The sequence below is a fragment of the Ursus maritimus genome, unplaced genomic scaffold (assembly GCF_017311325.1).
Source record: "Ursus maritimus isolate PB19 unplaced genomic scaffold, ASM1731132v1 scaffold_14, whole genome shotgun sequence".
Classification (NCBI taxonomy): Eukaryota; Metazoa; Chordata; class Mammalia; order Carnivora; family Ursidae; genus Ursus; species Ursus maritimus.
Window position 1 is genome coordinate 4,307,473 of NW_024423786.1, and position 24,064 is coordinate 4,331,536.

General features: G+C 53.3%; 1 protein-coding gene across 1 annotated transcript in view; it reads right to left on the reverse strand.

Moving 5' to 3' along the window:
- Positions 1-758: 758 nt before the first annotated feature.
- The window catches only part of XPC (XPC complex subunit, DNA damage recognition and repair factor), a 28,810-nt gene continuing 5,504 nt past the window's right edge, over positions 759-24,064 (reverse strand). The window contains exons 2-16 of the mRNA XM_008697831.2: positions 23,562-23,757; positions 21,121-21,239; positions 18,416-18,539; positions 17,392-17,476; positions 15,501-15,658; positions 14,916-15,036; positions 11,982-12,071; positions 10,251-11,144; positions 8,820-8,980; positions 5,272-5,353; positions 4,326-4,460; positions 4,076-4,245; positions 3,475-3,568; positions 2,836-2,925; positions 759-1,722 (exon numbers count right to left, since the gene is read on the reverse strand). Coding sequence (XP_008696053.2) covers positions 1,507-1,722; positions 2,836-2,925; positions 3,475-3,568; positions 4,076-4,245; positions 4,326-4,460; positions 5,272-5,353; positions 8,820-8,980; positions 10,251-11,144; positions 11,982-12,071; positions 14,916-15,036; positions 15,501-15,658; positions 17,392-17,476; positions 18,416-18,539; positions 21,121-21,239; positions 23,562-23,757 — 2,735 coding nt within the window. The 3' untranslated portion in view covers positions 759-1,506. The remainder of the gene's footprint in view (positions 1,723-2,835; positions 2,926-3,474; positions 3,569-4,075; positions 4,246-4,325; positions 4,461-5,271; positions 5,354-8,819; positions 8,981-10,250; positions 11,145-11,981; positions 12,072-14,915; positions 15,037-15,500; positions 15,659-17,391; positions 17,477-18,415; positions 18,540-21,120; positions 21,240-23,561; positions 23,758-24,064) is intronic.

Here is a 24,064-nt window from a genome sequence, read left to right on the forward strand (position 1 = left end):
ATGCGACAGCACCCCGTCTCCCTCGGGCTTTAGGTTGGCAGAGACCCCAGTTCCAGCCCCAAGCCTGCCACGGCCTGGCTGTGCGACAGTGGCGAGTCTGCGATCTCGGGGTCTCAGCTTCCTCATCTAGAAAAGGGTGGTGATGCTTTCCTCCCTTCGGCGCGGCGAGGCCTCGATGAGCTCAAGCCCACGCAATGCCTGCCGTATGGCACGGGAGCTCTTCCCTTTTGCCTCCTGTTCGGAAGCAGTGGGCAGCTGCTGACTGTCCACCCTGGAGCTGACAACGTGTGTACTTTCTGTGACAAGATCTGAAGCAGGTGATTTCCCAAACCTCTTCGCAGACCTGAGGTTCAGTTCCATGACGCCTGCAAGGAGTGGACATCTGCCCCAGTGACAAGTTGCTTACTGCCAGGCGAGAGCGGGCTCTGGTGCAGAAGCCGAGGCCCTGCGGTTTCCGTGGCAACCCCGTCTGTTTCTCAACACCAGCCCTCGGCCCAGCCCTGGCGGCGGATGAGTCACGCCCCAAGTGTTTTGTTTGTTTCCCTTGGATAGAACTGGCTCGTATTTTCAATGGCTCCCGTCCGAGGTTAAGTAACAGCTCTCCCCACTTAAACGCAGCAAGATTTCCACGCGTGGAATGAGGAGTTCCCGGTCTACCTGAGAACAAAACCTGTCTTAGTCTCAACGTGGGCGCGCATCACCGTCATGCGGGCGTGTTCTGAGCTGACCATAAATCTGGAAGAAAACGCACGGCTGAGTCTTTTTAGATAAATGTTTTATTTTTTCCTCAAAATGTTATAAAAGTTATTTCTCCTGAATATCTATAGTGTGTAGAGCTTTTATAAACTCATCCATAACGAATAAAATCTAGTTGAACACCGATCCACTTTGACTAACATTTCTTTATAACTCAGTGTTTTTCCTTTTCTTTCCTGATTTTAGCTTTGTTCGAGTCTTCTGTCACCCTGAAATACTACTTCGAAAAGTAGATCCCACCACCACCACAGTGTGAGCTGCCCACACTTCCCACCTGCTCTCCCCCACACCACGGGGCGGTGTTAGCACACCTGGCTGAGGGGACACGGCGTGGCCTGCAGAGAAAGGGTCCCACGTCTGCAGGAGAGGCAAAAGCACGAGGGTCTGAGAGATGGAAGAACTCACCTGGAAGAGGGGACTGGTACATTTCTAAACTGCCCAGTGGTTTCTGTAAAAAAAACCAACTCGTTTCCAAAGAGGGGCTGAGCGATGTCTAGGTGGCAGGGGAGTCTCCTGGGAAGTGTTCTGTAGCTCAAAGCATAGAAAGCCCTACCCCGCATCTCTGTGACAAGGCCTGGGCCCAGAGCAGACCCACGGCACCACTTCACCTTGACCCGTGTCCCCTGGCCCTCATCCGCGGCGCATGCTACGTCTAGGCCTTCTCAGACACCACCGCCACGAGGGCAGGCGCCTTCCCCGGGGCAGGTGCGGGGCCCGCACGGTACAGGGTTCGACAGGTGGCCATCGCCATCACAGCCGCTCAAAGGGGAACAGGTGGGAGGCCGCTGCCTTCTTCTCCCTTTTGGTCTTCTTAGGGCACTTTGGCTTCTGCTCTTCTTCAGCCTCTCGGTTTTGGGGCCAGGAGGCAGCCAGGATCCTCGATGCTTCTGCCTGAGAGCTGGTCCCCTCCTCTTCATCGGAAGAGAGTCCACCTCCGGCAGGTGCTGGGGGAGCTCCTGCCTCACTCTGGAGAGGGAGCGACAATGGAGGAACAATGGCAGGGAGCACCGCCAGGGGGCAGTAAAGCCCCCAGCAGCAGCCTGCCCTGAGCCAGTGACCCTGGGAGGACAAGGGCACCACGTGGGGCTGGGCGAGAGCCTTCCTCGCACTGGGGACTCCTCCTAGCAGGTACTGGAGAACTCGCTCGGGGCTCAGCGCTGGGAAACGCCAAGATGTTTATGCAGGAGACTGCCCTCAAGGAGCGTTCAACCCGATCCAGGAGAGCACCGGAGATCGCCGGACTGGGGCTCTGCACGTACTGACCTCACTTCTGCACAAGGCGCGCTAATGTCTTTAACCACACAGGACCGGCTCTGTGCGAATGCACTCCGACCATGGGGCCAGATGGGCTGGGGAGCTGGGCATGGAGGGTTTGGACGTAGAAGGTGAGAGCGTGGGGGTGGACGGAGTCAACATAAAGCCTGGTGAGAGGTCACTGAAGGGATTTGAGGGAGGGGCATGTCAGAAATATTCTGCCAATTTTAAAGGCAAATTGGCAGCACGGGGGTTGGAGATGGGGAGAAAACAGGTGTGGTTGTAGCTGTTCCCAGAGCCCATTTCTGTGTCTGACCCAATACTGATCTCACCGCATAACCGTGTGGAGGGGCCTCTCTGCCCCTCTGGGAGCCCCTTGAGGGCCGCATGTCAACGTTGCACCTGCGCCCATAGGCTGGCCCAGCCTGGGGCAGATGCCATGAAACGTGACTTCGGTGAGCAAGCCTAGGCCTGGAGGCCGGCCACAGGCACAGGGAGCGCTGCCAGGCTACGGGGGGCACGTCAAACACAGACACGCAGGGAGCCTGTCCCTCCCTGGGTTTAGCACGAGGTCAGACCCCCAGCAGGCACCTGCTATGGCAGACAGGAGCAGGAAAGGGGATGTCGGGGCGGGCTGGGGGCCTGAAGAGCTAGCTGCAGCGGACTCCAGGGACACCGTTCCCAACAAGGTAAGGACACAGGTGCCTTAGAGACACAGGCCTGTGGTGTCAAAACACAAGGCCTCTATGGGCAGAATCCGGGCCCATAGTCTGAGTCCCCCTCTCCCACCTGGGCTTGTCTTCTTTCCAAAAAAGCCACACCGACCTTGTCCCCATAGCGAAGCTTCAGCCTCTCCCTGATGAGCAGACCCCTGACCAGCAGCTTCCAGTTCCCCAGGGCCCGCTTCTCTCTTTTCTGCAGGCAAAAGGCAGCGGAGAACACAACATGTTAAGTACCGCCACTCTCGGCAAAGCGTCAGATGGAGCCTACGAACCTACAGAGATCCAAAGTAAGACCTTTCTGGTCAACAGAGCTTCCCGACCATGCCGAGGCTGTTTTAAAAGGAGTGTGTTTATAGAGCGACGCACGTGAAAGGCAGCAAACAGGAGCGTCTCTGTCACCGTGAGCGTCGAGCCTCTTCGAGGAGGCCTGGAGCACAGGCGTTCCCTTCAGCAGAGGCAGGTGTGGACGGCAGGGGCAGCAGCCCCCAGGGCCGGATCCAGGTGCACGGTGGACAGGGATGGTGGATGGTGAGGGGCAGACAGGACCCGGTTTATCCGGGGCTGGCTCCCTAGGGTGCCCTCCACAAAGTCCGGCAGCTGGAAAGCGCTTTGGGGCCCGTGGCCTCTCCTGTTACCCACAGTGCAAGTGAGGCACCTCCCCCACCTGGGGGCTCGCGTTCCCCTGCCATTCTGCCTTCGCACCGCAGGCCCCCACCCAGCCCGCCCTGCCCAGACGGCTCACCTCCTTCTCCCGCTTCTCAATGAGCGCCTGCTCGTTCTCCCAGGCAGCCAGGAGCACGTCTTTGTATTCCTCGCAGACAATGTACCCGTCGGTTCTGTAAGCATGCGACACGGATGGCCTTCCGTGAGCCTGCCGCCTGCTCTGGCCTCTCCTGCCCCATGCGGAGGCCAGCAGGCGGCTCCTAAGCCCTCGGGGCCCCATGGGACCTCCGTCCGCAGTCCCGGCCGCAGCTGCTGACAGACACCGGCCGTGCGGGAGGCACACCTGGGGACTCTGGCGCCGCGTCTTCCCCAGCACCCACCGGGGAGAGAGAGGCCACCTAACCAGGAAGCATGCTGACCTTGCTTGGTCCCCCGCCCCCACCCCCAGGAGACGGTTTTCCTCTCGCATCACGAGCGTGCTGTTCCATGGCTTCCGCGGCCTCTGGACGGAGGCGAGTCAGCCAGAGCGAAAGCGTGAAGCAAAAGGTAACGTGTTAAGGCTGACTTGGCAAATCCAGAGTCAAACCCAGAAAACGGCCTCCACCCCCACATCGACTTCCTGCCCCTTCTCCAGGAAGCCCAGCCCTCCTGCCGGCTGCCGCGGAAGGCCCCTCACGCACATGGGATGGGAATAGCCTTTATGGAAATCGAAGCCGGTGATGGCCTGGACGCAGTCGATGTCCAGCTTGCGGGCCACGCGGTGCAGGTTGGGCAGGTTGAGCTGGACACAGCCGACGGGCATCATGCTGGGCAGGAAGAGGTACACGTTCCCGAACTCATTCCGGGGCACCTGCGGGGGGGGGCAGAGCGGCTCCAGCCAGCGGCAGCGTGAAGCAGGCCGGCCCTGACCGCACGGAGCGCGGCCCTCACCTTGCCGTCCACAGCCACGGGCGGCTGGTACTCCTCCGTCTGCCACTCGCCGAACAGGCCCAGGTCGTTGTGATCCTGCAGCTGGGGCTCGGCAAGGCGGGCTTTCCGGGCCCGGTTGGAGTAGCCTTTCACCATCTGTGCCGGAGGGACAGCCAGTTTACGGGAGGACTACCGCTTCCGCAGCCCTTACCGAATCTGGGCACCCGTGGCCTCATTAACCTCCACAGCGAACCCGAGATGGGCGTGCTTGTTACCCCTTTACGGCGCCCAGTACCACCGCGACCCCGAGGACCGCCACCGCTAGCCAACACCTAGAGTGCTCCCTGCCTGGGCGCTGCGCCCAGCAGGGCGGTCCCACCACTGTCTCCACTGCACCGATGAACGACCTGGGAGCTGCAAACCATTTGCCTACAGCCACAGTCCCGGGGGCCAGAGCCATGCTTTACCAGCCATGCCACGCTCTCTACTTTGACGGCGGACAGGGTAACTGGGAGTCAGAGATGAAGTCACTGAAGGCCCATGGCCAGGTGAGTGACAGGGCCAGGATTTAAATCCGGGAACTAGCTGTGTCACACCCTGGAAGGCACTGACAGCTTGGGACCCCTCCCACACTCCCCGACCGTGTCTAGTGGCCAGAAGTTTCACTGGGGAGGACAAGCGAGAAGGCTGTAAGGAGAAGTGGGACGCACGCACCGGCCACCTCTAGTGCAGGGCTTGGCATGTTTTTCTGGAAAGGGTCACGTGCAGCCTGTTTTACAACCCTTAAAAAAATGTCACATCTTGCGTGCTCTGAGAGATCCAGCTTGCAAATTCCCCATTAGAGTAAGATATATTTGAATGCTTTTCTCTTCCTCCAGTCTTTCTCAAGCCAGAAAAGTCAGCCCTGGATTCCTCTCCCGGGCGCGCACTCAGCAGCCCTGAGAGCCGGGGCCTCTGCCCCCCTTACCTTGTAGGGCACTTCTCCCAGCCTCACCACTCTCGCCTGTTTCAGCCACGTGTCGCGCGAGTGCAGGGTATGCACGCAATCCCTGCGGGAGCCAACAGGGGGAGACACAGGACGAACTCCGTTCACAGAGGGCCTGAAGGAGCGCTGTGTGCACAGATGCTCGCCTCACACCGCCTGCCAGAAGGAAGGGCCTTCCAGAAGGAAGGGCTGGGTCCTCCATTCTCTCCTCAGGCCCGGCTCCCGAGGGAACCAGGGGACCCGCGTTAGGCATATGGCTAACCTGGACTTCCTAGCTCCTGGGGGATGTGTCCACTTACAAATCCTGACCCAGATGGAGTTACGGTGCCTGTCTTAGGCTTCATGCCAACGCTTCACCCCTCCTCCCACAGCGGGCGGCCCTTCGCAGCCCGCAGGGGACGAGGGGAAAGGCAGAGCAGCGCAGCGCGTTCCCCACCACTGAGCCAGAGCCTGGCTGCCCAAGGCCTGGTCTGCTGCTAAACACAGGTGGGGGGAGGGACGAGTGTCCAAAGAAGGGGCAGTGAACCCCAAAGACGACTACACGGGAACTATAAGCTAATGAGTGACCACGGAATGAAGATTCACGCACATGGAACAGTCGTAATTCCCGACAGCCTGTGATCACAGACCGCCTCTGGCTTCGCTCTCCTTCCAGAGCTAAGAGCTGTACCCTGGCCTTGCAAGGCCACCTTCCAATGAGTTCCAACTGCCTTCCTCGCTGAGCCTTGCTTGACGGGGCTCGCTCCTCTCTTGCTCAGTCTGCAGCCCCGCACTCTGGCCGGAGAACCGGCTCCAAGGAGCGAGGGCACTAAGCTCCCTTCCGGTGCGGAAACCAGGCCCTCCAGCTCCCGCCCCATCTGAGGCTGATGTTCGGCCCAGTCCTGTGCACGTGCGGCATGTGCCTCCTCCATGCCACAGCCTAGCGGGGTGACCCTGCACAAGCCACCTTCCCTTCCCGAGCCTCGGCGGTGTCCTCTCGGTCAGGGATAATGAGCTCTGCCCTCTCTGCCTGCCAGGCTGCAGGAGGACCGGACACTTTCCGGGCACTGGAGCAGAACCTGTCTGTCCACAGCATCCCTGTCAGGGCTGGGACCTCCACCCGCGCTCCCCCCGGCAGGCTGCACACCTCTGACCGCCCCGAGGAGCAATTATGTCACGGTCCTGTCCTCACACAGAAGGTGGGGGTGGGGAGCAGGTGGGCACTGTCGGGACATTCCAAGGAGAAGAGCGGGGAAGTGGACACAGCCCTGCTAGGATAAATGTCAGCTTCTAAGCACTTCACACCCATCGGGACAGCTATTATCCAAAAACCCGAAAGTAAGTGTTGGCGAGCGTGTGGGGAAACCGGATTCCTCGCACGCCGCTGGGAGGACTGTAAAAGTGCAGCCGTTGTGGAAGACGGTAGGCTGGTTCTTCAAGAAGTGAAACACGGAATTACCACATGATGCAGTTCCACTTCTGGGCACACACCCAAAAGGAAGGAAAGCAGAGTCTCAAAGAGGCACCTGCACGCCCACGTTCACAGCAGCGTTATTTACAGCAGCCGAAAGGAGAAGCAACGCAAGTGTCCGTCCCTGGAGGCCAGTCACAAGAGGACAAACGCTGCATGACCCCACTGACATACGGTCCCCCAGGGAGTCAAGTGCAGCGAGACGGAGCAGCAGGCGCTGCCGGGGGCAACGGGGAGCTACTGTTTCCCGGGCACGGAGCTGCAGTTCCGGGAGATGACGAAGTTCTGCAGACGGCTGGTGGGGACGGCTGTACGACCCAGGCGCTGTCCTGAACACCACGGACCCGTCCGCTTACACACGGTTACGTGGTCAACTGTGTATTTCACCACCAGGAAACTTGTCCACCTCTGATGCTTTCTGAGGACGGACATGGTGCTCCCGGCGCAGCGCGCCTGCACTTTCTTCCCCCGACCCGCTCTCCCCCAGGCACTTGACAAGCCTGTGCCTAGACCTCTACCTACCAGGGCGGCCGGGCCCCGGGGGCCTCTGACTGCCGGGAGCTGGGGCCCTGACCAGGCGTGACGCCTCCTGACCTGGAACAGAAAGCTCAGCCACAGACGCGGAGCAGAGGGGGAGGCGGAGTCCCTGCGGGGCCGCACGCGGGAAGGAGCCCCGCTCAGAGCCCTCCGCCACCTACTCGTGTCATTTCCCTGTTGCCTTGTTGTCTCTTTCTTCTCCCATTTGTCAAGAACATCCTCTACTCTATTTTTTGTCTTTCATTCCAGTATTTTTAAAAGCCACTTCTTTTAGTTATCATTTGTTTTTTAGACGCACATTTTAATTCATTTAATTAACATATCATGTATTATTGGTTTCAGAGGTGGAGGTCAGTGATTCATCAGTCTCACATAACACCCAGTGCTCATTACATCACGTGCCCTCCTTAATGTCCATCAGCCAGCCACCCCGCCCCCCACGCCCCCAGCAGCCCTCAGTCTGTTGCCTATGATTAAGAGTCTCATGGTTTGTCTCCCACATTTTGTCTTATTTTTTCCTCTCTTCCCCTATAATCCTGTTTTGTTTCTTAAATTCCACATTATCAGTGAGAGCATATGATAACTGTCTTTGATTGACTTACTTCGCTGAGGATAATACCCTCCAGTTCCCTCCACCTCATGGCAAATGGCAAGATTTCGTTTTTTGATGGCTGAGTATTCCACTGTTAATTTCTTTCTTTTGCTATTTTTTCTTGGACAGTTTTGCTTCTATTTTTATTTCTCTCTCACCTTAAATTGACATTAAAATTTTTCGTTTTAGGGGCTCCTGGATGGTGCCGTCGGTTAAGTGTCCGACTCTTTTGATTTCGGCTCAGGCCATGATCTCAGGGTTGCGAGACGGAGCCCCACATGGGGCTCTGCGCTCAGCAGGGAGTCTGCTTGAAACCCTTTTCTTCTACCTCTGCCCCCACCCTGCTCACATGCGCTCTCTCAATAAATAAATAAATCATCTTAAAAATTTTTCTTTTCATTTTGTATATATTTTACATTCTTTTTCTAACTCTTACTCCCTTCCCCTCTTCTTTGGCAATTTTTTTAGTGTGGACAAAATATACATAAAATGTATCATCTTGACTATTTCTAGGTCTGTGGCAGGTCCGTGGCGTTCAGTACATTCACACTATTGAGTAACCGTTCCCACCATGCACCTTTGGAACTTCTCCATCTTCCCAAACAGAAGCTCTGTCCCCATTAAAACATCTGCACCCTTTAATGATCAAATCTTGTATTCCCTCCTTTTTTATGTTTGTGACTTAGATATTATGGGTGTATTTTCTATTGTCCCACATAAACCTTGCTGTACTTTTAAATTTTTCCCCCATAACTCTTTTGTACCTGCTGGTCTTTTAACCCTTGCCGCTTTCATCTTCAAGCTAGAATCCTTCTGCATGTGCCCGCGCCTGCGCACACACCATAAAGCGATCCCCTTTGACAAAGGGCTGACGTAAGCAGCCCCTCCCCCGGAAGCTGCTGGTCCCAGGCCAGCGGGAAGCCCACAGGGCCCCCGGACTGCCTCACGCACCTGGAATAGACGGCTTCTCCACGACAATAGCCGAGAATCGCGGCTGTCTCGGGGTAGATGGCCTCGTACTTCAAGAGGTGCCTCTTGAGCGCGTACAGAGGGTGGTTCTTATACGTGCCAATGACAGTAGGCAAAGGCTGGCCCAGGTGCTTTGCCTGGAACTGCAAAGGCCAGAGAGACAACGCTGAGCAGGCTGGGAAGAGGAGGAGAGGTCTGAGGCGGGTGATCCCTGCACCACCCTGTTCAGGAGACCGTGGAGCAGAGGTTTCACGAGCGTCTGTAGTCGGGTACTAGGCAGGTTTTAGATAAATCAAAAACTACAGAAGCGTGAATCCTGTGGCCTGCGGCAACTCCAAACAAAGTGACCTAACCTATTCGTTCTCGGTGCGCAGACGGCCCTCGTCCTCAGGGAAGACACCGGTTCTCTCCGGGAAGGAGGCCCTACCTACTCTGCAATGCGGGTCTACTTGACCCTGCTCTCCCGGGAACCTCAAACGGGCCGTCCGCGCCACCTGACTCAGTCCCCTGTGATGAACACTCGTTCTCTCGGCACTTCTGTAAGGATTCCGATTTCTCAGCGGACAATTCCACTGCGGGAATTCACCTGTTCACCAAGGTCTCCCGAGCTTTCCCTGGCGTCTCTTCCACAGCCCCAGCAGACGCGCGCGGACCGGCCACGCGGAGTGCGGGAGCCGGGCTCGGTCGGCGTCCACCGCACACGCTTTCATTAGTCAGTTGTGACACCATCTACACGATTCCCGCTCACCCTGTCGCATCTAGGTCAAATGCACCAGGAACACCCCCTCTCAACGCAGAGGGAGCCGCACCGCTCCGGGGACGCTAAACAAACCCATGCTTCTCCCGTCCCGACAGAGTGGGACCCCCGCGTCGGCAGATCCGGGCAAGCGCCGAGGTCCCCCGACACGACCTTCACGCACAAGGAGCTCGGGTCGGCGGGCGGTGCTAGCACACCGAGTAGCGGTCTGTCTCCCAGGCACCCTCCCAGGTCCCTTTCTTCCCAGGAATGTTCTAGATCCAAGAAGTGTCTGTGTGTGGGCTTCTGTGAGTGCACTCGGGGCTTGTGCGGGGCAGGGAGACAAGCGGCCACTGCATTCATGAGTTTTGTCTTCGTTCACTCTGCAATTTATATGGCCGCATAAACTATTTTAAAGCTCCAAATTTAGAGCGAGGCAATAATTAAAAGTATGCTGTGTAACGGCTTTGAAGCCAGACAGACGTGGGTTCAAATACCGAGGCAGCTGATCTCAGATCCTCCCTTCCTAACTGGTAACCCTAAGGCGACAGCCACCCCGGGTCTGCAGTACTGTGATAATTCCAGGGGATCACACACAAAGATACCCCCACACGGGGCCGGGCATATACAAGGGGCGACAAGATGGGCCTTGGAGCCCGCGGCAGCCGCGGCCTTACCTCTGAGTCTTCCTTCTTCTCCCTCTCCACCAACGGGCTCTGGTACGGTCTCAAGGTTTCAGCCCACCACTTGGCATCGACCCGGCACTTGCGGGTCACAGTCATCCAGGCGGGGTCGTACCTCTGGGTGACATCCCGGACCCAGCCATCACCGTCGATGCCCACCACGTAGGTCATGGGCTTGGTGGCGTACTTGTAACAGGTCAGAGCCTGGCCCACCACACCATGCACACAGTCCACACACACCCACTTTTCCTCCTGTTCACAGAACACCTCTAGCCACTGGTCTACACCAGCTGCCTTCCCTCTTTCTGCCCCCTCGCCATCACTGGAGATTTTCTTGCCTCGCTTACTCTTATTGCTTGAAGAGCTCGTGGATGCTGCTGGAAAGCTGGGGTGCTTAGAATGCCTTCCACGTTGGGTCCTGGAGTCATTCTTGGACCCTGCCTTTGTCCTCTGGGGGGCTGGGGCCCTCCTCTGCCTGGAAAGGCCAGGCTCAGAATCCTCATCAGATGAATGATGGGCTTCCCCACTGGAAAGCTCGAAGTCAGAGCCGCTGCTGACCTTGTCACTCCCACTCTCTTCTTTGTAAGACACCTTGGAGGCCACCTGCCGCTCCCGGCCATGCCGACGTCTCCAGGTGTCCTCCTGCTGCCCTCCTGCCTTGTGCTCTTCCTCCCCGCTGCAGGAGGGCTCTCTCCGCTTCTTCCCGACCACGGCTGCCTTGCTCCTCTTCCCTTTGGCACTTGGACCTCCAGGGCCCTTAGAAGACGTGTCCTCCTGCCTGGTTCCTTTGCTGGTCTCGGGTTTGGTTTGGCTTTCTGGAACTGGGCTGCGAGTTTCCAAGGAGCCTCCAGGACTCTCTGCTGATGTCTCCTTGGGAGCTTTCTTTCCCTTAAACAGAACAGGAAATACTGTTTTTTCTTTTTGTGCTCAGGATGATAGAGATCCTACAATCTGCCAGGGCTAAGTCACTACATGGAACCAACACACCCAGGATGTCCCCAGCTCAGACAGGGTCGGGCCTGGCCGGCAATGCTTTAGGAATGTTAAGAATGTGTTCACTAAAATCTGGGGCATCTTAGCTAAGCCACAATGTAAGTCTTTGCGCTCTAGAGCCCAGGAGGGTGGGGAGGGAGTACAGGAAACAGATAATCCAGTTCTGCTTCTCGTTTGTTCTGTGGTTTCAGTCAACTATCTATACATTTATTTACATTTCTCAAATATGTATTACGTATGTGTAAACCTCTGAGTCTCGGTTTCCTGGGCAATAACACCCACCTCGCACATAACGCAACCTGCGAACAGATACTGACGGACTTGGTGAATGTGCCGCATTAAGATTATGGACTGAAATCCACGTCCGGACCACTAGGTTTCAGACGGTGCCGGCAGCGAGGCTGGTGCCGGGCCTCCTGCTCAGATGACGGCAGAACGCAGAGTCCCTCTCCCGCTACCACTCCGCACGGCCGGGGAGGAGGACAGGGCCATTGCGCTGTGTCATGAGGCAGAAACTAACCCATCAGGGAGCCAGGACCTCTCTCGGGCCCCTCTGTGCACACCAGGCTCGGGCTGCTGAAGGCCCACCGGTGTCCGGTCTTCCCAACACAGGGGAGGCCCACGCTCCATGAAAGCCAACCCATAAAAACAGCCTGATGACCAATTTTTTTGTTGTAAGTCTGATCATGCCTCCCTCCCCACGGAGCCAACTACCCTTGGGGAGAACCCCACCTTCGCTGTGGGTAACTTCAGAGGAAGCGGCTGCAGAGACAGCACCAGTCGGGTCGGGAGCTGCAGGGCCCGGAGGATCAGTAAAAATATCTGCGGGGAAAAAGAATGACGCGTTCATCCTAAGAATCCGAGATTTAACTAATTCCATGGCGTCTGTTGTGGTAGTTTTTTTGTAACAGTGAAAATTAGAAACAACCGAATACAGGAGCCTGGAACGCGGCACACTATTAAAAATGATGCCAAAGAGATTTGTCTCTGTAGAAAAATGGGAAGACGTTCACGACACAGTAGAGGAAAAAAGAAGTTTGGTTTTTAATATGTAATGTTAATTTTTGTTTAAAAAAAAAAAGCATATAAACTTGTATGTGTATTTAGAAAAGAGCCTGTTTTGGGTGTTTACAGGCGATTTTTTCCAGCTTACCTATCTCCCGTACTCAACGTGTGTGTGCTTACGATTACAATCAAACAATGAAATGAAAGATCACTTCGAGAAGAAGTAGAAAACACCGCTGTCACCAGATCTCCAAAGTCTATTCCATCTACCGTTCCCCCCACGAGTCTTTCCACCGGAGGCTGCAGTTCTGAAATTTCTGTTCACCTGTAGGGAGGGGAGCCTCCCCAGGGGAATGAACCCCCGAAACGGCGGCCGTGAGAGCGCCTGAGCAAGCCCGTCCCGCAGCGTCTCGTGAGTTACCGTAAGGCCCGACGGAGCGAGCCACACACAGGAGCCCACGGTTTCTGGGAAACGCTGCGTTACAACGAAAACAATAATGACTTCTGCCGACTTCTTTGGGAGTTAAAAGCAGCTGGTGGGTGGGGGGGTGAGAAAACATCAAAGAAACCCAAATCGAGGGACACTAAAAATTCCTAAGCAGTCCTCCGAAAAGTGTCAAGATAGGGAGGACGAGGGAAGACCAAGGCTGGAGCAGACGAAGGAGTCACGATGGCTGAAGGCAGTTAGAAGTAACCCACATGCCGACGGCCAACCGCTTGTGGACGAGGGTGCCGAGGCCATGCAATCCCCACTGAGAGACTTGTCTCTCCAACCAGTGGTGAAGATAACACAACAAACAGCTGGAAGAAGAGTCTCGTGGACAAAGGGCCTGGGACAACTGGACACCTACATGCAGAAAGGAGCGTCGAACACTGACCTCACAACACACATAAACATGAACTTAAAACAGATGAAAGAGCCGAAACTGTAAAACTCTTAGAGGAAAACATAAGGGGGAACAATTTCATGACCTTCGACGTGGCAATGGATTCTTAGCTATGATACCAGAAGTGTAAGGAATAAAAGACAAACAGAAAAAGCAGACTTCATCAAAATTAAAACTTCTGTGCCTCAACAGACTTTCTCCAGGAAAGGAAAAGACAACCTACAGACAGGAGAAAAATACTTGCCTATTTCCGAGAGGGAATTAGTATCTAGAATATAGAAAGAACCCTCACAACTGAACAACAAAAAGACAAAGAACCCAATTAAAAAACGAGCATAGGATTTGAACAGACCTTTCTCTAGGGAAGACATTCTAATGGCCAACATGCACATGAAGCTAAGTGAAGCTAAGCATCCCGAGTCACCAGGGAAATGCAAACCCAATCCACACGGAGCTACCACGGCACGCCTATTAGGACGGCTCGAATAAAAAAGAAAAAAGGAAAATACAAGTGTTGGAGAAGACCTGGAGAAACTGGAGTCCTTGTACACTGCTGGTGGGAATGTAAAATGGCGTGGCCGCCGTGGAAAAGTCTGACAATTCTTCAAAAAGCTAAACAGAAAACGACCCAGCAACTCCACCCCTGGGAATATACCCAAAAGAATGGAAAACAAGTACTCAAGTACGTACACGTGTATGGTAATAGTCTTTACGAGAGCAAGAGGTGGAAACAACCTAAATGTCCATCAACTAACGAATACACAAAGCGGTCTCTCCAGACAACAGGATGATATTCAGCCAGAAAAAGAAACAAAGTGCTGACACGCTACAACATGGACAGACCTTGAAAACGCTAGGCTAGGTTGAAAGCAGCCAGACACAAAAGGTCAAATGATCCTTCCTCCACGTAAAACATCCAGATTATGTAAATCTGTAGGGACAGAACGCAGACTGTGGCTGCCAGGTGCTTGAGGGAGACAGAGGAGGGAGTAGAATGGGGAGTAACTACTTCATGGGCACACAGTAGACTTTTAGAAGGGATAAAACATTTTGGAAACACAGGAACAGAGTTTGGGAGGATAATACTCAAATATTAATGCTTTTCCCTGGGTGGTGGTATGAGGGCACTATCACTGGCTGAGTCAGGTATCTTAAAGAGTTTTTCAAGACGAATCAGAAGAGAGGTAAAGATGTCAGTCATTTGGGCTTTTAAGATCCAAGAAGTCTGGTCTTTCCTTAAACAAACAGAAAAGCTGGGGCTCAGATCTAAGTATAGGTAATGAACAGGAATCTTCCAGGGGATAAAGCCATGTTTCTACTTCTATTTTCGGTAGACCGAACTCTCCTCACTGCACCGCTGGCGGCCAACGTCACTTCTCAAACTGGAATGTAGGGAAACGCTTTCTAACAGATTTTAGCAGACAAGGTTGGAAAAAACATTTCTTTGGGACTTCTGAACATAATTTTTGAATAGTTAATGGAAACAATTCTAGGGCACCTGACCAAAAATTAAGTACTTACTACTCCAGGACACCAAACGACAGGGTGCAGGCTTTCCACCCACATACTGGTCCCCAACCTGACTCCAGTGCTTACCAGCGGAAAGACCCTGAGAAAGTTCTTTGGCCTCTCTGAGCTTCAGAACCCACTTTTTATTTTACGAGGACTGAATAAGGAAGGACACGTGTAACACCGGAATGGTATCTGGCACGTGACTGCCATGGCCATTAGCTCCCCATACTAAAAATCAGTGCTGCCACGAGGAATCACTTACGTGGACCAACTCTTCATCATCCCGCGCCGAGTAAATAGCGAACCTCCTTTCCAATGTAGTCTGCAGACCATCGCCCTCGTTGGTTGACAGGTCTGCATTGACTGTAAATGTACCAATGAACCTGGAGAGACAGACACCAGGCGTTCCCCATGTCACAGGTCAGGGTGAAGAGAACGCTTGCTATCCTTTTACAGCCAAGGAAATCAGACAGGAGGGTCTTGGAAGAGAATCGTGAGCCTTGCCTGCCTCTGCTCTCATCTTCCCGGTCTGTGTGACTGAGCGTGGCTCGCCCCTGAAGACCCCGGCAGACTTCACACCCCCGGGAGCCTTCCTACACCCCCCGCTGCTCCGTGCCCCTACAGGGCCCAGCAGACCTCCTCCGAGCACCCCTCACGTGACCCTGATTACCGGGTCTTGCTCTTCCAGGGCAGAGATCGTGCCTGACGTGTCTCTAACTTCAAGGCTGTGCCCACGGCCCGGCATATAAAATCCCCTCGGGGAAGGTCTGTGGAACTGCCCTGCCCCCAGCCTCTGAGAGACACAAGTCCTACACGAGGGTCTGCAGGACGGGCAGGAGGGCCATACCATTTCACCAGGTTTGACAGGTAGCCGGCGTCCACATCGTGCGGTGGCACTCTGGTAAAGCGAGCCGGGATGATGGACAGGCCGACAGCAAGCAGATCGGGCTGGCTGCAGGTGTGACTGCGATAGAAACCGTTTGCCAGCAGGCACAACAGGTGAACCTGGGAAGAAGGGGAAGGTGGGAGGCTGAGAACTGGCGGGGTTTCTGCTGTCAAACTGAGAGACATTTTGTGGGCAGGAATTATCTGTTGTTATTTCTACACACGAGGAAGAAAAAATCCCATTAGCTATTTCCCAAGACTATGTCTTTCACCCTGTCTTCTCCCTGGATACTTATTCCCTCAAAGAGTTAACCAAATCTCAAAACTGCAGAATATAAACTTTTTTTTTTTTTTAAGATTTTATTTATTTGACAGAGAGACAGCCAGCGAGAGAGGGAACACAGCAGGGGGAGTGGGAGAGGGAGAAACAGGCTCCCACGGAGGAGCCTGATGCGGGGCTCAATCCCAGACGCCGGGATCACGCCCTGAGCCGAAGGCAGACGCTTAACGACTGAGCCACCCAGGCGCCCCTAAACTTCTTTTTTTTAAGAGGTCTTTCTTTTAGATATTTCCTGCGGGATTTATGGATGATGCCCAGCAACGTCTGGGACCTGCTCCAGAAAGATCAGGAGGCAGAGCTGAGTGGGGGGAGAGAAGGGAGAGACCCGCCATTAGCTGTCCAAGCTGGGGGACGACGCGGGTTCACCACACGGCCCTCTGCCCTTCCCTGGGTGCTGGACCCAGCCTCCTCCGCTGCAGACCCAAGGCCGGCCGGCCCCCCACCTGAGCTCCAACCGCCCCCCAACCTCCGGAGATGACCATGTAGCCCCTCGCCACCTCCTCCACAACCTTATCCCCTCTTCCCTTCAAAACCGGCTGCCTTCCTCCCCACCTCTGACCTCCCCATTTCAGTCAATGGCTCCGCTCTTCTCCCCTTGCTTAAGCTTCCCATCTTGGAGTCATATCACTCCTTCATTTCATCTCTTCCAAGAAGTACAAGCAGCACAGCTATCTCCCGTGCTCCTCAGGCCTCGGGGAGGCGGGTGTCTCCTCACTGCCCCTGCTCTGTGCTCATCTCTCTCCAGAGTTCCGCGGCTGCTGCAGACACACCGTCTCTTCCAGCCCTGCCAGCTCTCCCCGCTGCGGCTGCCCGCGGCCGATCAGAGCGGACCCCAAGCGCCCGTCCCTCTCGCCACGGGCCACCAACGCACACACCCTCTGAACGTGGTGCGGGCAGCCTCCCCCGCCTCCGTCCTCCCCCCACCACTCCCCGCTGGCCTTTCTCTTACATAAAGCCGCCTTCCTCAGCCACTCGACCCACACCGATCCCTTTCCTCGTTCTGAGTCTTGAATTTCCTGTTTTGAAGTCTGTCTTGTTCCATCGGTGAGATCAGACTCTCCTTAATGGCAGGAAATAAGCTTTATACAAGTCTCTATCCCCACAACGCCAAGAACCTCGCTAGGTCCGTAATACGGCTCAATCGCTGCCCCCTGAAGTCAAAGGCACCGTCTCTTCAGCGGTGGTGGGAACCGAGGTTATGAAGCAGGTGGAAGAAGGGAAGGAGGGAGAGTGCCTGTGCGTCTGGCCCTGCCACGTGCCGGGCCTCCGCTCTGGACTTCGCGTGTCCTATGTGCTCCATCCCCACAACCCCCTCCGAGGCAGGGACTATCACCCCCCCACCCCCCGCCAAGGATGAGGAAACCAAGGCTCAGGGAGACAAAGAAACTCGCCAAGGTCACGCGGTGCGTAGAAGAGCCCAACAAAGCCAGGCCTGACTGAGAACTGAAGTTGCGTGCACCACGCCGCCCTGCCCTGACGGAGAGGACACTGTCCCTTCGCCCCCGGCCCTTACCTTGTGCGTGTCCTCACGGACTTCTTTACTGAAACGTTTCATCATCCTCCGAAGATAGGTCTCAAACTCCACTTTTATCCTTTCACTGCCGTGCATGTTAAAAAATCCGAGAATGAAGTGGGAGACTGACCCCTGACCCCAGCCCCCAGTCACGTGTCACGGCTCGTGAACCGCGCTCCTGGTTCTCCTGCATGAGGCTGTGCTACTCGGGCAAAGCTGCAAGCTGGCTGTCTTCCACAGGCTTTTCCGCCCCTTCTCACCTGCACACCTTGGCTCGGGGCAGTCTCCACCCGTCACGCCTCACGGACATGCTGTGAAGCGCACATCCTCCCAGGAGTCCTCCCTGCCTGCCCGACCCCCCGACTGCGGATTCCCTCCTAATCCGTACCAGTACTTCCGTGCTAACTGGTGCACACTCACTTCTCTGGTGCTGTGCAGCTGTTAAATCTTTCGTGCCTGTGTCCCATGCGTCTATCCTCCTCCTTCGTGCCTAATAATGTGCCCATCACAGAGTGGGGCTCATTTGCCAGTTAACCACCAGGCATGGTGCTCACATCCCGCAATGGCCCCGGGGATCCTGGGATGGAATGGGGGCTCCCTGCCTCGAATGGCTCAGTGTGATGTGGTGCGAAAGCATGAGTGCCGAGTTGGCCGGACAGGGATTTAGATCTTGGCTCATCCGCTTCCTGGCTGAGTGGCTCCTGAAATGTTAATTTCTCTGAGCCTCCACATCCTCATTCACACACTATCTTCAAGTTTAAGACAATGGACACTCTGAAAAGTCCTCGGCACACAACAGATGCTCAACACTAAGAGTTTCCTCTTCCCATGTCCTGCCCCCGCTAGAGGACAAACCAAGATTCTCGTTCAAGTCCTCAAGGGGAACCCAGGGCTCTCACCTAAGGCTCCTGGCCACACTGGTACTCGGCCCCAGTCTCCTATGTGTTTCTCAAAAGCTTTTGTTAAGTAGCAGCTCTTCCTCACTTTGTGTGACAGGAATCTAGAAACAAGTGCCTAATCTTACCTTCTTTCCCTTGCTTTTGCCTGCTGGGGTGTTTCAATCTCTATCTCCACTGGTTTCACAGGCAAGACGGATTTAGAGAAGGCTGCATCTTCTCCCACGTCACCTGGCACAGGCTCACCAAGTTCTAGCAACAATAATTTTTTAAAATCAGTAGTAACAGGGGCACCTAGGTGGCAGAGTCGAGGAAGTGGCCAAATCTTGGTTTGAGCTCAGGTCCTGATCTCAGGGTTGTGGGATCAAGCCCCGCCATCAGGCTCCATGCTCAGCGTGGAGTGTGCTTGAGCTTCTCTCTCGCTCTCCCTCTGCCCCTCCCGACTGCACCCTCTCTCTCTCCCTCTCTCAAAATAAATACATAAAACCTTTCTTAAAAAATCACTAACAACGATAGCTAGCATACTGAACAAAAAGGAGGTTCTGCAGGGAGTGAAGAACAGATGCAAGGAAGGAGACCGCTACTCCTACAATGCTGAGTATCTCAAAAATGCCACAGACTGCACTATTTTACATTTATTTCTCATTTAACTTGAACAACCCAGAGAAACAGCCCTTAGAGGAGGAAACTAAGGCCCAGAGACACTGAGCTGAATTAGATCCAGACTCTGGTATCAAGGAGCTGATGCTCACGTGTGTTTTGGTAGAGACTTAGTCTTCCCCAAGAGAAAAAAAACAAAAAACAAAGAAGAACAATTTCCTATTCTGTATTACTACCATCCCGCATATCACAATTTGCTTCACACAGGCCATGATTTAGGGGTCTTCCACCCCCAATCGCAATCTTATAATGATAAGGAATGCATGTTTATCCTCTCCATTGCTTGTGAACGCTAGCTGAAATAAACTGATTCGCTGACCTGGATCTCACTGTGAACTTCGTTAGCAGAGGACCCTTTAAAGAGGCTCTGGGCCCAGAAGCAGTGACACCCCATTGGTGATGAACGCACCTAATGCCAAGATCTGGTTTCTACACACCAGTCACTAATGAAATGAGCCAGGGCCTCTGGGAGAAACAAAGGTTGATTATAGGTCTGGAGCAAGAAGAGGACAGGATGGGCCTGGAACATCTTCTTGTGCCAGAAAACAGAACATTTCAGAGAAGGAGCCCATGTCAAAAGGACACAGGAAGGTAGCTGGCTTAAAGGAGCTCTCACTAGCCAAATCCAGGACAATCTGAAGATCAGAAAGTAGAATGATGGTAACACATAACATATTTGAGTTTTAAAAATATCTCTAAGTCCATAGTGATACTCAGAATAAATACAATTCCTAGAGAGCTCTTCTTTACAGATCAAAGCCACTGATGAACGCACATGAAGTGAGATTCAGGAAGTTCCACTCTGCGGCGCTCAATACTTGTATCTCTGATTCAGTTAAAATCAATGCATACTAGAAACTTCTAAGTAAAAGTTACTGGAGAATAAGATACACAGAATCGGAGTAGCACCTGAGATGGTTAATTACAGGGGGAAAAAGTACCTTCACATTGTCGCAATCTGGCAGAAGCACCCCGCATGGTCACACCTAGCATCACTGGTGGGGCACACTGACATTAGGAGCCTCTTAATGGAGGCAGTATCGGGTACGAAGCTATGACATATTCTTGACCCCCCCAAAAAAGGTTTAACCTAAATTCGATCAAGCCCTAACTTACAGTTTATTAGAAACCAGGGGATATGGAAACACGTTTACCACCCCCTTGAGATGCCTGTTTATCAGACAACACTAGAATGTGAGACATCCCACAAATGAAGTGGCCAGGACTCTTCAAAAACAGCAGTGCCACAAAAAGCAAAAGAAGGTGCTGGGTGAGGCGCGCTGTTCTAGACTAAGGAGGCAGACGAAGGAGGTAAACCTCACGTCTTGATTAGATCCTGCATTAGAAACAAACAACAGCTGTGAAGGATATTTCTGTAACAATTAGGGGCTTTTCGCTTTCTGACGTGTGAAAATATTTTATCATGCAGGAGAATGTCTCAGTCTTAGGAAATGCAGGAAGTATTTACAAGTGAAACGCCAGGATGTCTGTGACTTACATTCAATGGTTCCACGGTGCATATGTACCGAGAGAAAGACACATTCACTAGGGCAAGTGTTACATTACTGAATCTAAGTGAAGAGTCCGTGTACTACATTTTCAAGTTTTTTGGTATGTTTTCAAAAATCACTTTCAAAATCGAAAGCTGGGATAAAGTTAGGCTAGACAGAAGGAGTCAGGGATGGTAACATTAGCTGCCATTTATCGTGAGCATATGATGCTTTAGGCCCATTACATCTGCAAACCTTTCCTCCTCCCCTACGATCCCGCAGCCTCGCCTGTGCACAGCTCACGGTGAGCACTCAGTGCTTGCCGAACGCTATCGGTGACAGAACTCCGCTCTGACAGGTCGGTGCACTTCTCACGCAGCTGTACAAGCGCCAAGGCGGGGCTCTGAACCCAGATCTCACTACTCTCAAAGCCCGTGCGCCTTCTGCGAAATGCTGCTGCGTCTCTATTCCACGATCCACTCCGCTGGCAGCCGCGAGAGGAAGAGAATATACGACCTTCTTTGGTGACCTAGTTATGAATTTCTCCTTCCATCAAAAGCAAGTCCCTGCTGCAACCTTGTTTGGTCTTAGTTAGTTTCACAAGGAAACAACAGGACTGCAACTAAGTGACATGAGTGCAAGCAGACTCAAACGGAAAAGCAGATCACACAGCTCTGGTTTACCTTCGACCTCTTCCCAATCATCTTCGCTTTCTTCCTCATCGTCTCCTTCACAGCTGCCTTTGTCCGCAGGAGCCTCTCTCCGTGGGGGCTGTGCCTTCTTGCGGCCCTTTGCGAAGTCCCTGTGTGAAGATCACAGGAGGGCAGGTGAAGAAGGCCCACACATCCTAGTGCTACATTTAAGCTACATGGAATCCTAAGGACTCTTCTACTGTTTACTGAGAACCTGTTGCAATTGTTTAAAGATAATGGGTGAGCTCTGAGCCTCATTCCCTCCCTCACTGTGGGTCTCGAGGGCTCCTCGAGACGGGCTGTAATCACCAGTCTCATACTATTATGTGCTGTCAAACAGAAAGAATGCAATGAACCTACAGCCGAGAGCTGTGTGAGGGAAAACACAGCTATGCCTGGAAGCGGTACAGGAAAAGTTAGAAGAAACCTAACAATGTGAGTTCCAGAAGTAAAAGCTGTGGTATGTATTACATATGCGTAGGCGGACACCACACTGAGGACGAGGGCATTCACATGCGCCGATCACACCATGAACCAGCTCGGATGACTGTTTCTCCCCACCTCTACGATGTAAGGAGACAGAAGCTGGTAGAATTCTAACCTCGAGGTATGTGGGGATGTGTCCACACACAGGTATGTTGCAAATCACAACAAAAGCATGGATAGCTAGCCAGTTAAGTAGGTAACTACGCAGATAAGCAGCTAGCTGAATATTGGCCGAAGACGCAATGGTTGCTAACATGTAACCCATTTTTGCAATTTCATATGTAAAATGAGTTCAGAGCACAGTGACTTTTAGCTTTCTAACGTTTGATGTGTGGTATCAAGTGAGAACATTATCTAAGATTTGAGCTCAGGCATTTAAAATAACCAATCCTAGTCTTCAGCTGTAAAAATACATGCATTCCCTTTGCAGGCGACCACTTTCAGCACCACAGAAACAAAACTTTCTCCTTAGAATAAATGTAGTGGAAATGTCCATGTGCTATGGATTTATAGCAGTCGACTCTCAACAGAGACGGCAAGGGGGGCCCAGAGCTCTAACTGGCAGCATCCTGGTAAATGCGTACATGGTTTTCTCTGGAGAAAGAATTCAACTAGTGGGGAGAGGCGACCGGGAAGCAGGAACCTCAGAGGCAGGCTTTCTCAGGAAAAGTCTAAGGGAAAAGGAGAGATGACCTGAGTGGAAAATTCCCATGCTTCCTCATGACCTCATTCCCCACGCTGACCCTCTCCTGGGCTGCCTTCCTCTGCTAGGACTGAGGCTGCTGGGAAAGCCAGCACTAAGACGGAAGACTGCTTTCTGAAGGAACTACTACCTCTCTGTTCTTCCTCTTCCTTCCCTCCCCACAGCTTTTCCGGGAGGTGGACCATCAAGTCATCACTGGACCTGTAGTCACTGTTCACTGCCTATTACTATGCATGCTTGTTCAACCGCAAAAATCCTGGCTCGGTTTCTGCCAAAGAAAAGGCCCTGCCCTAGATGCCACAGGGCCTACAAACACGAACCAGGCGTGGTTCCAGGCCTCGGAGAGCTTGCAGGGAAGTAAGCAGGGGCACGTGGCCTGGGCACAAGTAAGTGCGAGAAATCAGTGAAGACTGTCGAGTGGATGGATTCTGACCCCCATCTTCAAGGTGGAAGAAAGCATTCCAGGCGGAAGGAAGGACAAGCACGATTCAGAGGGAGCAAAGTCTGAGCACGTGGCGAGTGAGTGACAAGAAGTCCAGCTGGGCGCGAGTGGCGTGAACCTGAGAGCAGTACAAGAGAAAGCTGGAATGGCAGGCCAGTATTTTAGGTATGTAGTCATCGCTGCGCAGTGGGAAGAGCACTGGACCAGGAGTCAGAAGGCCTAAGTCTCATCTGGTTTTTGCTACCATCTAGCTGGATAGCCACAAATAAATCCTCTTCTGCCAGCTATCATTGTCATCTGAAAAGTCTGGGAGGCAAACTATATACAGCTGACCCTTGAATAATGTGGGGTTGGGGCACCGACCGCTCGCAGTCAAAAATCCGCCCCAAACTTTCAATGCCCCAAAACTACTAACTACTACCAGGCTACTGCTGACTAGAAGCCTTACCAATAGCATACAGCTGAATAACCCATATTTCGTATGTTATATGTATTATATACTGTGTGCTTACAATAAAGTAAGCTAGAGAAAAGGACATGTTATTTTAAAAAATCACATTACAGTGCTTACCGTATTTATAAAAAAAAAACTCCACATAGAAGTGGACCCAGGCAGTTCAAACCTGGTTGGTCAAGGGCCTACTGTAATTGCTAAGAAGAATCTTACTAGTGGTCTGAGCTCCAGTTGGAGGAGTTTAAAGATCCCAACGTTGGCACAGATCCCAGTGACGAGCAACAAGAGACTCCCACTTCCCAGAGGGCACAACCAAGACCTGGCTGGAAGCTTTGCAGCCATCTCACCTGAACTCCTCCCCATCGCTGAGGGCTTCATCCTTCACCACCTTGGGGTTTTCAGACTTAACAGTCACCTGGGCCGCTTTCTTTTTGGCTGGAACTTGGGCGGGGCCCCCAGGATCACCGCGGCCTCTCTTCCTCTTGCATCGTGAGACTTTGGAGGGAAGGCTCCTCTTTAGAGGTTTCTCGTCTTCCAAGACATCTAGACGACCACACAGAACACAGGTGAGGGACACAGGAAAGGCGGAGGTGGTGTGCTTTCACGGGCAGGGGATGGAAAGCCCCCTTCTGTCACCTCCTTCCAGACCCCACTTCCATGGCCTGGTCACCGTCCCAGATTTGTTCCACAACCAGCCTCCCGCCTCCTCCTGCCTCCAGCCCAGTTTACACCCTACGATCCCAGTGAAAACTGACTTCCTTTATCAGGGTTTTATTCTACTCTCTTGTGGGGTTACATGGAATGCCACATGACTCCAATAAAATCTAGCTTCCAAATCTCAAATTTCAGC